This window comes from Fundulus heteroclitus, chromosome 13 (genome assembly GCF_011125445.2).
Source record: "Fundulus heteroclitus isolate FHET01 chromosome 13, MU-UCD_Fhet_4.1, whole genome shotgun sequence".
Lineage (NCBI taxonomy): Eukaryota > Metazoa > Chordata > Actinopteri > Cyprinodontiformes > Fundulidae > Fundulus > Fundulus heteroclitus.
This window is the reverse complement of record NC_046373.1, coordinates 2,158,414-2,170,631: the sequence shown is the minus strand read 5'-3', so window position 1 is coordinate 2,170,631 and position 12,218 is coordinate 2,158,414. Positions and strand designations below refer to the sequence as shown.

The 12,218-nt window shown below is 46.7% G+C and overlaps 1 protein-coding gene across 1 annotated transcript in view; it reads left to right on the top strand.

The window, feature by feature from the left end:
* Positions 1-11,998, top strand: part of fndc5b (fibronectin type III domain containing 5b) — a 32,265-nt gene extending 20,267 nt beyond the window's left edge. Inside the window, exons 5-6 of the mRNA XM_012870920.3 lie at positions 1,240-1,430; positions 10,072-11,998. Of these exons, the coding sequence (XP_012726374.2) occupies positions 1,240-1,379 (140 nt within the window). The 3' untranslated portion in view covers positions 1,380-1,430; positions 10,072-11,998. The remainder of the gene's footprint in view (positions 1-1,239; positions 1,431-10,071) is intronic.
* The last annotated feature ends 220 nt before the right edge of the window (positions 11,999-12,218 follow it).

Genomic DNA, 12,218 nt, shown 5'->3' with positions numbered 1-12,218 from the left:
GATTAGATCAGCAGAGGCTGACATAAGCAGAAATCCAGAAGCCTGTTTGGGCTTGGATTCATCCCATTGTGCACTCCTCCACCATCATGAATTATTCCCTTTCTCACTTCTGCAAGCTTGCTCTCTATCTGCTCCGGCGTCTATGGCTCCTGTGGCGTGTTTTTAATGTCGGTGACTCAACACAGGCTGCAATCGGCTGTCTCAGTGTCAAATTCACCCCACCATGAACAGCGCTCGTCGGGCACCGTTCATGTCTCCGTCTTACTTCATTTTTGTCGCCTTTATTGACATGTCAGGAGAGCATATCTATCTACCCTGTAGGTGGTGTTGACTAGAATGCTGCCGTGTGTGTCAAGGAAGAAAAACAGTAAATTCAGAGGCAGATAACACAGTCAGAGGTTTACATTATGGATAAGGTCATCATTTGAATTGTGAGGTTGTAGTGCTTTTTTTTTTTTTGCCTTTTACTTCTGTTCTGATGCTACAGTTTTGCTGCAATATGGATTTTCTCTTGTCCACATGCGTGAAAAAATATGCAAACAGGCTTGTCAACCCCTTTACAGCAATTGCTTCTAAAATATTACCACCCTAGGAGCAATAGGCTGTTTCTAGGATATAAATATGTAGCTACTTCTTCCATTAAATACCATATTAGTCTGGACAACGCAACAATTAGCTTTCCATATGAAACATTAATTATTGACTGGTCATAACCTCTTAAGAGAACATTAATAGAAAATTGGAAATATGCCTTTAATGTCCACACGCTTGAAGATTATGCAACCTTTGGTTGTTTCCTGTATTTCTCTGGACACAATAAAGGCCGTTTCTTAATTCACAAGAACGCGAGTACAGACTCACGTTCTCGTCAAGTCCGTTCTTGGCAAGAACACAGGAAGTACGGACTTGGGGGGAACGGGAGCACTCAGAACGTAGATCTATGTATTGGAACAGAAGCGTACTCGTGACCTGCATTTCACCTCCTGCATTCTGGGAAAGCGGTCAGTCTGAAGAACTGTCAAGTCTGCTCTGATGCATGCTCGGTAAAGAGGGCGGGGCGAGAACAACATCCGGGGATTTGGTCCGTTCACGGTCTGGTGTTCTTGGGCTGAGGCTGCTGACGTGTCACAAGAACACGAGAACACTCAAGCACGCATATTGAGAAACGGTCAGATTTTATTAATGGATTTCTTGACATTATGGCAGTTACTAAACCAGCATTATCTTGTTGTCTTTCAGGGGTGATCGCCTTGTTTTGTCGTCAGTATGACATTATCAAAGACAACGAGCCCAACAACAACAAGGACAAAGCCAAGAACTCCTCAGAGTGCAGTACACCTGAGCACCCACAAGGGGGGTTGCTGCGCAGCAATGTCTAGGACCAACCTTCTGTCGCCTTCTGCAATAACCAACCTAAGACCTCAGGACGGGTGAGGAACTCGTACCGCAGGCTGTCTGGTAAAAGCTGAAGTGTCACGACTTCGCTTTGCTTTTATATGTTTCCTCATAGAATTTTTGCCATCTTTATTGTTTTTCTTTGACCAAGCTGACCATTTGCTGACACCCTCCCTTCAAAAATTACTGTTATACAAGGATATGATCTGGAGTAGCCAATAGAGCCTTCTTTATCACAAAACATAATTTTAAAGTTTAAAAAATGTTTAATAAACTCAGATTTGTTAGATTGGCAAAATACTGTGCACAACCTGTTGTATAGTTTTGCAAGCCTGGCACACAAAACCAAGACAGGATTTTTGAAAAACAGGTCATGTAGATAGTGAACATCCAGCTTTCTTTGAGAGCGTCAGACATAAAATCACAGACAGGACACCAACAAGAAGAAACAAAAGTGAGTATAGTCGGGGACACCGATAGTCATTTCAAAAACAGCTTGACCAATGTGTCCACAAAAACAGTATAAAGAAAACAAATTTTAAGTTGGATAGAAGACTGTGTGAAAAAACACTAATTTCGCTAAATGTTGCTTTCAAATAGCCAAACATTCATACATACTTTTTAAGTGGGCATAATAAATTAGGATAGTAGACAAGTGGAAGAAAAAGGAAGATGCATAGGCCGCTTAGGAACAAAAAAAAGGATTATAACAAAGCGATTTTTCTGATGAGTTTGCAGCTTGTTTGCTGTTAAAACAAGATCCATAAGCTCTTTCAGATTACATACTGAAAAGGCACGAGGAACCTAAAATCCTGTTAATCAAAAAGTAAGTGCAGTGGATTACCTGAACAAAAGTAACTAATATGCCAGCGAGACCTTTAATATTGCCTGTGTTATGTATCTGTGTGACTGCAAAAAGGGAACTTGTTTTGTTTGGACTGTAAACTATGGATTTTGTATAAAAAGCAACCCCACCCCCACCCTGACGGGTGTAACAAGTGTGATAGAAAGATGGAAAGAGTACTTCCATGAGAACAAAGAACAGAAGAAGCGACTATTTTGGATCCTGAAGTAGCAAAGATTACAGTATTTTTTGGATTAAGTCAGGTGTGACTTGTATATCAGTTTTAAATGGTAAATCATACAAACATTACCATCAATAGCCGCAAGAGGACGTTCTAGGTCAAAACTATATGCTGCTCCTGTACCACCTAACAATTAAATGTAACATAAATGTTTTCAACAAAGACTGAACACATGTTTGTATTTTGTTGTATGTTGAACTCAGACTGTGACAAAACCCCATTAATGGGCTGTCCGTGGAGCTAATACCAGCTAACGCTAGCTTAAATGTCTGTTGTTGGGGTGGTTTACAACTTTGTTGATGCACACAAGCTTTATGTTGCTGTCAAACATTTGTCGCACCGTTAGCTTAGTACGTAGCACTGTTATGCTAACGGTCTAATTTAGGTGTAATGTTGACAACTTTCAGCGTAATGGACCGTTATGCTGAAATGCTGCTGGATAAAACCTTGCTAGTTGGAGTTGCTAATTTACCCCAGTCATCCTCTCAGGTATGTTCCACGTAATTCAGACGACTGTGGATGCAGCTGTGTAATTTAATACATTATTTATCCAGTTTAAAGGTCAGTTTTTATTCTTGGGTTGTGTGAAATAAATGTCTAAATAAATGCGTATAGTGTTGTGCGACTTATAGTCCTGTGTATATAGTCCTTATATATGTTTTTTCCTCTTTATGACACATTTTTCGACTAATGCGACTTGTATTATAATGAGTTATAGCCCAAAAATCCGGTAATAAGCACAAAGTAAGGTAGGAATTGAGAAGGCTGAAGTGTGGAATGGCAGGTGGTCCTGGTGATATACCTGTGGATGTTTGCAAGTGGAGTGACGGTAGTTGAGTTTTAAACTTGGCTGATAAATCAGATGTCAGAGAGTCAGAAGATGCCTGAGGAATGGAGAAGTGTGCTGGTGTTCATTTGTAAGAACAAGGGAGATGAATGAAACAAAAGAAGTTGTTCTACTTGTAGCTTTAGAAAAGTTGGACAGAATTACTTTATATCGGAAACCCCCAAGGATTTACCTAGTTTATTTCTTATTATGAATAGAAACAATTAAGCACTGTGATTTTATGCTTTCTGTATGTTTGTTAATATATGAAAGAAGTCTAGTCAAGGATTTAGATGTACATTAATTGTTAAGAACTAGAATCAGGCAAACCCAGTATTCAAACCAAACAAGCGAGGTATAGGCAAAAAAAAACAGGATTTTAATAATGAAACAGGGACAGGCGGGCTCAATAGTCAAAAGGGCAGTCCAAAATCCGGTACACAAAAGGCAGTCCAAAATAGGCAGAGGTACAGACAGGGCAAAAGCAAGCTCGGATAACCATGGGACAGAATCAAGTCGGTAAACCGGTAAATCAGTCAGACAGGGCAGGAAAAACAGATCAGGGAACAGGCTGGCTCAGAATCAAAAGCAATCGGGTTTGCATCAACAGGTCAAACAAGAAAGGAACGCTGGAACAAAACTCACCGTGGCTCGTTAATGATCTGGCAGATTGCAGAGGTTTGTGGCAGGACTATATAGGGGAGTGAGCAGGTGAACAGGAGTGAAGACTAATTATAAGTGAGCAGGTGGATCTAATCAAGGCAAGAAAGCTGACAGATTGCTGAGGGGAGACCAAACAGAGCTGATAAAGTGACAGGTGGAAAACAGGTAACCTAAACAGAACAACATGTCTAAATCAAAACCAAACAAGACCCCAAAAGCAGAAACTTAACTAATAAATCTGATAACATAAACCAAGACAAAACCCAAATCGTGACAGAACCCCCTCCTCAAGACCGGATTCCAGACGGCCTCAGAAACAAAACAGACTAGCCCGGGTGGGTGGAGGGAGGTAGAGGATGGAGGGCCAGAAACAGGAAAAAGAAACACTGTCCAAACCAAAAACAACCCGACAGGGCGAACTAAAATAACATAAATAAAGTCTGACGGGTATCCCGGAGGATGATCCTGACAAGTCAAGATCTCCGGCGGGCGTCCAGAAGGACGGCCTCGACGAGTCGGGTTCTCCGGCGGGCGTCCAGAAGGACGGCCTCGACGAGTCGGGTTCTCCGGCGGGCGTCCAGGAGGACGGCCTCGACGAGTCGGGTTCTCCGGCGGGCGTCCAGGAGGGACGGCCTCGACGAGTCGGGTTCTCCGGCGGGCGTCCAGGAGGACGGCCTCGACGAGTCGGGTTCTCAGGCGGGCGTCCAGGAGGACGGCCTCGACGAGTCGGGTTCTCCGGCGGGCGTCCAGGAGGACGGCCTCGACGAGTCGGGTTCTCAGGCGGGCGTCCAGGAGGACGGCTTCAACGAGTCGGGTTCTCAGGCGGGCGTCCAGGAGGACGGCCTCGACATGTCGGGTTCTCCGGCGGACGTCCTAGGCGTGTCAGGTTCTCCGGCGGACGTCCTAGGCGTGTCAGGTTCTCCGGCGGACGTCCTAGGCGTGTCAGGTTCTCCGGCGGACGTCCTAGGCGTGTCAGGTTCTCCGGCGGACCTCCTAGGCGTGTCAGGTTCTCCGGCGGACGTCCTATGCGTTTCAGGTTCTCCGGCGGACGTCCTAGGCGTGTCAGGTTCTCTGGCGGACGTCCCCTGTGAGACAGGTAATCCGGCGGGTGTCCTGTAGGACGGCCCCGATTAGCAAAGATGTCCGGTGGCTGGTGGCGGAGCAGGTCTCTCATAGGCCGGCGGCGGAGCATGTCTCTTGGAGACCGGCGGCGGAGCAGCAACCTCGGAGGCCGGCGGCAGAGCATGTCTCTTGGAGACCGGTGACGGAGCAGCAACCTCGGAGGCCGTCGGCAGAACAGGACCCTCAGGAACCGACGCCTGGAGAGAGAGAGAACAGAACCTGGCGCCGGACTAAAGGCTGGAGACAGCGCCGGACTAAGAGCTAGAAGAGACGCCTGGCTAAAGAGTTCAGGAGGAGCCTGGCTACAGGCTTCAGGTTCAGACGGGCCCTGGCTACAGGCTTCAGGTTCAGACGGGCCCTGGCTACAGGCTTCAGGTTCAGACGGGCCCTGGCTACAGGCTTCAGGTTCAGACGGGCCCTGGCTACAGGCTTCAGGTTCAGACGGGCCCTGGCTACAGGCTTCAGGTTCAGACGGCCCCGGGCTACAGACTTCAGATGCTCCCAGACCCTTTAACACCCAGAACCTCAGCAGTAACCCCTCCAGAACATCCGACAAAGAGAGCCTGGTCATCCACTTGGGAAATTGGCTGTCTAGCCAAAGGTGAGGGGTTAAGAGCTTCAGAAGAGGTCCAGGGACCTCTAAGTCTCCATGGGGCTCTGGGTGCTTGTCTTCTCGGCGAGACCCCCGACGGAGCTTGTCGTTTGGATGAGTGCCGCAACGCCGCTTGTCGTCTGGGCGAGGGCCACGGCGCCGCTTGTCGTCTGGGCGAGGGCCACGGCGCCGCTTGTCGTCTGGGCGAGGGCCACGGCGCCGCTTGTCGTCTGAGCGAGGGCCACGACGCCCAGTGTCCCGATGAGCCCCCGAGTTGCGGCCTGAAAGAGGGCTCGTCTCAACCCCCTCATCGTGGACCAGTGGTAGACCCTCCTGGGTTCACACGTCGCAGACTGGCGGCGGACCCTCCTGGGTTCCCACGTCGCAGACTGGCGGCGGACCCTCCTGGGTTCCCACGTCGCGGGCCGGCTGCGGACCCTCCTGGGTTGCAGCGTCTCGGGCCGGCTGCGGACCCTCCTGGGTTGCAGCGTCTCGGGCCGGCTGCGGACCCTCCTGGGTTGCAGCGTCTCGGGCCGGCTGCGGACCCTCCTGGGTTGCAGCGTCTCGGGCCGACTGCGGACCCTCCGGGGTTGCAGCGTCTCGGGCCGGCTGCGGACCCTCCGGGGTTGCAGCGTCTCGGGCCGGCTGCGGACCCTCCGGGGTTGCAGCGTCTCGGGCCGGCTGCGCAGACTGTGCTGCTTTAAAGCTGCCGGAAGCCGGCACTGGAGCTGAGGTAGAGGGCGGGTCCTCTGGGACAGGTGCAGGTGCCGAGACGTCGGCTGGACCCTTGGGGACAGGATCGAGTCCACTATAGAAACCCTGGAGAGCCGCTCTATAGTGCCCCTCGACCTCCTTTAATTTAGCCTCCAGCTCCTCTGAATACTGGCTGAAAAGAGCCTCCCTAAGGTGTTTAATAATAGGGGCAAAAGTTCTTATCTGTTCCTCCAGAGCCAGATCCTCAGCATCACGGGCGCCATCAGGAGGCGCTGTGGGCTGCTCAGCTCTGGGGAGCACCGGACTCCGATCCACTGGGCAGGAAGTGGCAACGGACGGGCGCGGTACTGGCTCGCCTGTCGGCCGAACAGAACAGGTGAAGGAGCGACCCACAGGTTTCCGTCCCCTCCTCCGACGGCGGGACGGCAGGACTTGCTGGAGGTTTAACTCCTTCGGTAGAGCCGGGATCGGCGGAGCCCACAGCGTACCCTGCATCTCCTCTTCTGGAGGGAGAGAGAGAAAAAGATCCGGGCGAAGATCCCGCACTACCTCCGCTTCGACCTCCATAAACAAAGTTGGGTCAGGATAAAACCCATGGGCAGAGCCGACAGCGGTGTCGCTGGGTGAGTGATCCCTTCTATTCTGAGCAGAACCTGAATTAGTGACAAAAAGCCCTCCCAATCGTAGGCTCCGAGCAGGCAGCGAGTTACTGCTGCTGCGGCTGCTGGAGAGATGGCGTCTGGGACCGACACCAGGGGCACAGAACGCCAATCTGGAACCCTCCAAAGCCATAGCTTGTGGAGGGGATAAAAAGCAAAAAATATAAGGGGAGGAAAAAAAAAAAAAACTCTACAAGCTTGTTTGGCGATAGGTTTTAGAAGGCCAGATCATTCTGTTAAGAACTAGAATCAGGCAAACCCAGTATTCAAACCAAACAAGCGAGGTATAGGCAAAAAAAACAGGATTTTAATAATGAAACAGGGACAGGCGGGCTCAATAGTCAAAAGGGCAGTCCAAAATCCGGTGCACAAAAGGCAGTCCAAAATAGGCAGAGGTACAGACAGGGCAAAAGCAAGCTCGGATAACCATGGGACAGAATCAAGTCGGTAAACCGGTAAATCAGTCAGACAGGGCAGGAAAAACAGATCAGGGAACAGGCTGGCTCAGAATCAAAAGCAATCGGGTTTGCATCAACAGGTCAAACAAGAAAGGAACGCTGGAACAAAACTCACCGTGGCTCGTTAATGATCTGGCAGATTGCAGAGGTTTGTGGCAGGACTATATAGGGGAGTGAGCAGGTGAACAGGAGTGAAGACTAATTATAAGTGAGCAGGTGGATCTAATCAAGGCAAGAAAGCTGACAGATTGCTGAGGGGAGACCAAACAGAGCTGATAAAGTGACAGGTGGAAAACAGGTAACCTAAACAGAACAACATGTCTAAATCAAAACCAAACAAGACCCCAAAAGCAGAAACTTAACTAATAAATCTGATAACATAAACCAAGACAAAACCCAAATCGTGACATTAATAGCCTCTTTCACAAAGATGTACTGGAGATAAAGCCAGAGAGGCCAGCCTGAGATAGTTTGGACATGTACAGAGGAGAGATAGTGAGTACATCGGTAGAAGGATGCTGAGGATGGAACTACCCAGCACGAGACCTTGAGGACGACCATAGAGGAGATTTGTTTAAATGTAGTGAAAGAGGACATGAAGGTAGTTGGTGTGAGAGAAAACGATAGAAGATAGAGACAGATGACTCGCAGTGATGACCCCTGAAAGGAGAGAAGCTCGAAAAAAGGACTGCATTTGCTCATTGTTAGTATGAAATCTCTAAGACTTAGACTGATCCAACATGAACTGGACAATTCTACACTGAGCAGATTTTATTTGAAACACCCTTTGAGATTAATCAAGCCTTTATTCCTTTGTGAAACACAAGAAAAGGGACATTGTTAATGATTCTTAGGTATGAGAACCACTTTATAATTAGGTTCAGAAATAAAAATTGTATTATTATTATTATTATTATTATTATTATTATTACTATTATTTGACTAGTTTATACATCTGGGGGAAATTTTGAGGCGACATTTTTTTAAGCTTAGTGGTCTACATCTCCCTTTTTCTGCCACCAGGTCATATAGCTACTATTTCTTTAATGTTTAAGCTGTAAACTATGCTTTCAATTGCATCACTATGAACATTCAGTGCTTCTGCTCTGTGTTTGTATCCCCTTCCTTGTTTGCAGACCAATTATCCATCTCAAGGCACTTTACAAAGTCAAATGCAATCAAATTATACAGATTGATCAAAAAGTTTCCTATCTAAAGAAAACCAGCAGATTGCATCAAATCTTTTACAAGCATCATTCACTCCTCCTGAAAGAGCGTAGAGCCACAGTGGACAGTCGTCTGCATTGTCGATGGATTTGCAGCAATTCCTCATACTGAGAATGCATGAAGCGACAGTAGAGAGGAAAACTCCCCTTCAACGGGAAGGAAAACCTCCAGCAGAACCAGGCTTATCTGCCTCGACCGACTGAGGGTTAGAGAAGACAGAGCAGAGACACAAAAATCACAGAAGCACACATTGATTCAGGAATCCTTTCTATGTTAGAGGGTAATGGGGGATGATCTGCCCATTTGGGTGGTGTCTCAGCTAACAGAACTCCAGACCACGTGTACCTACTATAAAGAGAAAAAAGAGATAGAACAAAAAGTTAAAGGTTTAAATGACAAGAAACAATTCAAATTGGAGAACAGTAGAACTCAGCAGAGTGAGGAAAAATAGGCCCTGATGTCCTCCAGCAACCTAAGCCTATAGCAGCATAACTACAGAGATAGCTCAGGATAACCTAAGCCACTCTAACTATAAGCTTTGTCAAAAAGGAATCAAAAAGTAGACCCTGTCTACTTTTAAGCCTAGTCTTAAAAGTAGACAGGGTGTCTGCCTCACGGACCAAAATGGGAGTTTGTTCCACAGGAGAGGAGCCTGATAGCTAAAGGATCTGCCTCCCATTCTACTTTTAGAGACTCTAGGAACCACCAGCAGACCTGCAGTCTGAGAGCGAAGTGCTCTGTTAGGAACATACGGGGGTAATCAGAGCTCTGATATATGATGGAGTTTGATTATTAAGGGCTTTATACATGTGAAGGAGAATTTTAAACTCTTGATTCAACAGGAAGCCAATGAAGGGAGGCTAAAAATGGAGAAATATGATCCCTCTTGTTGATTTTCATCAGAAAAGTATTGCATGACGAGTGTTTACTTACTTTTAGTTCCCTTTTTGCAGTGCGGTATGAAGAATTCTATTCTTCCTAAGAGCTCAATAATCTTGATGTCAGTGAAATAGTCATTGAAATATGATTTAGTGTTGAATTTGGACATACTCATGGTAACATTAGATTTATTTAACAATTGTAACTGCTCTTGAGTAATGTGTGTCTTGCAAACCCCTGAACAAGGTTGAATTTTCCCAATACACCTGATATGCTGTGTGGGGAAAACCGTGCCTAAAGATGAACAAATAAGGGCATTAGCGGTGATGGGGTTTCAGCAAATGCTCGCTTATAAAATAATTGTGATATTTTGTAATATTTAGGACTAATGCTCATGGTGTTTTTAAGAATTTCTGAACTGTGCTTAAGTCAATAACTGTGTTTTTTCCAGACCCTGAGACCAACAGAAAGCCATTCTCAGAAAAAAAAACCCATTGAAGAACAGATTAAACCACTAAAGGAATCTTGTCGACACAATGGAGAGCCCTACAAACTTGCAAGAGCAAAGGCTCCAAGCAGCCAAATTGGTTGCAGCAGACAGAAAAACTGATTTTGTTGCATCCAAAACCCGGACTGTAGCCTTCTTTCCTGCCGATGTACAGCGGACTCTTGACGAGAGCTGTCTAATTCATATGTTGTTGTTTCTTTTTTACTCCTCATTGGTAGCATGGAATCCTGGATGTTAATTATCAAACGTGAATGTCGATTTACCATCTGGACAACGGCTCAAAGGTGTGGGAACTCATGATCAGCTAGTCCAGGTATTAGTCAGCACACAACTATAGCGCTCATGTTTCCTCTCTGTCCATCTGCATTATTTCCTGTCTGTCTTTGTTCCCGCTCTCTGTGGAGCTGCTCATCTCTCTCCTCGTCTCTCTGTGTTGGTGTCGCTCTTATAAGCACATTGCCGTTTGGTGCTCCTCTTACTGTGATTGCTCGAACCCTCAACAGTCCCAGCCTTGATTGCGGTATGAGTTTTATCCCTGGGTCACAAGTATTGCATGACGAGTGTTGTCTCCAACTTCTATCTCTCTCGTCACCATCAGTTAAATGATGCAACTGTTCTTTCGCCCCAGTAACTGGAACTTTAAACTCCCTCATTAGTTCAGCGTTTCAGGCCTTGACGGGCTTATTACCCCCGCCTATTTTTTTTGCCAGCGCTGTGATGAGTGTGTATCGCTATGATTCATGGAGAGTTCAAGGATTGACAAGGAGACTCTCACCCACTTCTGAGTTATCGTCACTTCTGACTGAAAAATGACCAGGCCTGCGCGCCTAGCCAACTTTTAGAAAGACGTTGCAGCAGGGTTCGGGATCACATCGAGCCTTCGTTGTTCGTCACTGCATATTCAGCACCATATGCCGTTTGTAGTCTGCAGCGGGACGAGCAGGGAATATGGATGGGGCATTATCCCCTAATGCAATGCAGAATCTGGCCGCATTTCCCGTGTGGTTTGGCCGAAGACCAACAGTGATGCCAGGAAGTGAAGGCCAAAGGAGGCACGCTCAGTGGTGGGTTCTATCCTGGAGCTAGATTTGTCACTGAGCGCAAGGCTCACTGAGTCCCATTTCCACACTCAGAAGGGGAATACTACATTAAGTAGGACAGAAGTTTGACAGAACAAGAATCCATCCAGTGCAAGGGTGACTCTACTGCCGATGATCCATAAATTTAAACCCCAAAACAGAAAGACAGCTAGATTAAAACCTTATTGATGGTCCAATACACAGTGTCAGCCTTTTAATGGCAAATGGTTTTAAAACCCTAAAAATACATTCATTCATTATCGTAGGAGCACAATCTCACAGAAAAATCTAGAATGCTGGTGAATTGCTTCTGTGTTTATTGGGCCACATGTTTTAGTTTATTCTTCTGTTAAAAGACCTAATGACAACTCATTTTCAGTTCACTGGTAACAGCCACCAGATTTGGATTTAAACTACCCTAATTTTTATAAATTCCCCCAATGTTTAAGCTAGGTTCCCGGGGTCTTAAAGGGGCCATGACAACAAATGTAATTTTACTGAGGTTCTGGGGGTATAATATGGTCTGTTGTGCACTGATTAGGCCATGTGAATGTCAGAAGTTAGCTGGTGCCTCCCAGCTGCTTAAGCGCAGCCACAGTGAGTTCCCGGCGGTCCCGGTCGATGTGGCTGTATGTTTCGGTCCCACTGTGTTGAATCGCGCAACCACTTTAAAGCCTTTGGTCAACTTGGATTCGCCTGTCCGACATCCTGCAACACAAACACTTCAGCCAGCCATAAAAAACATAATATTAATAAGTGAAGGAGTGTTGCGCTGAGAAGAGAGGGGTGGATGGAGGGGGAAAGGGGTCTGGGGGGGGGGGGGGGGGGGGGCTCGTTTGATTGGTTTTCCAAATATGGTTGTAGCCAATCAGAGTGAAGTCAACTAGGTAGAGCTGCATATCATTACCGCAACCAACCCTTTTACTAAGGAGGGACATTTGACCTGACAAAACGACAAAATTAAATTAAATTCATTGGGGAATTTACATATGCAGCAATATCAACTGCATG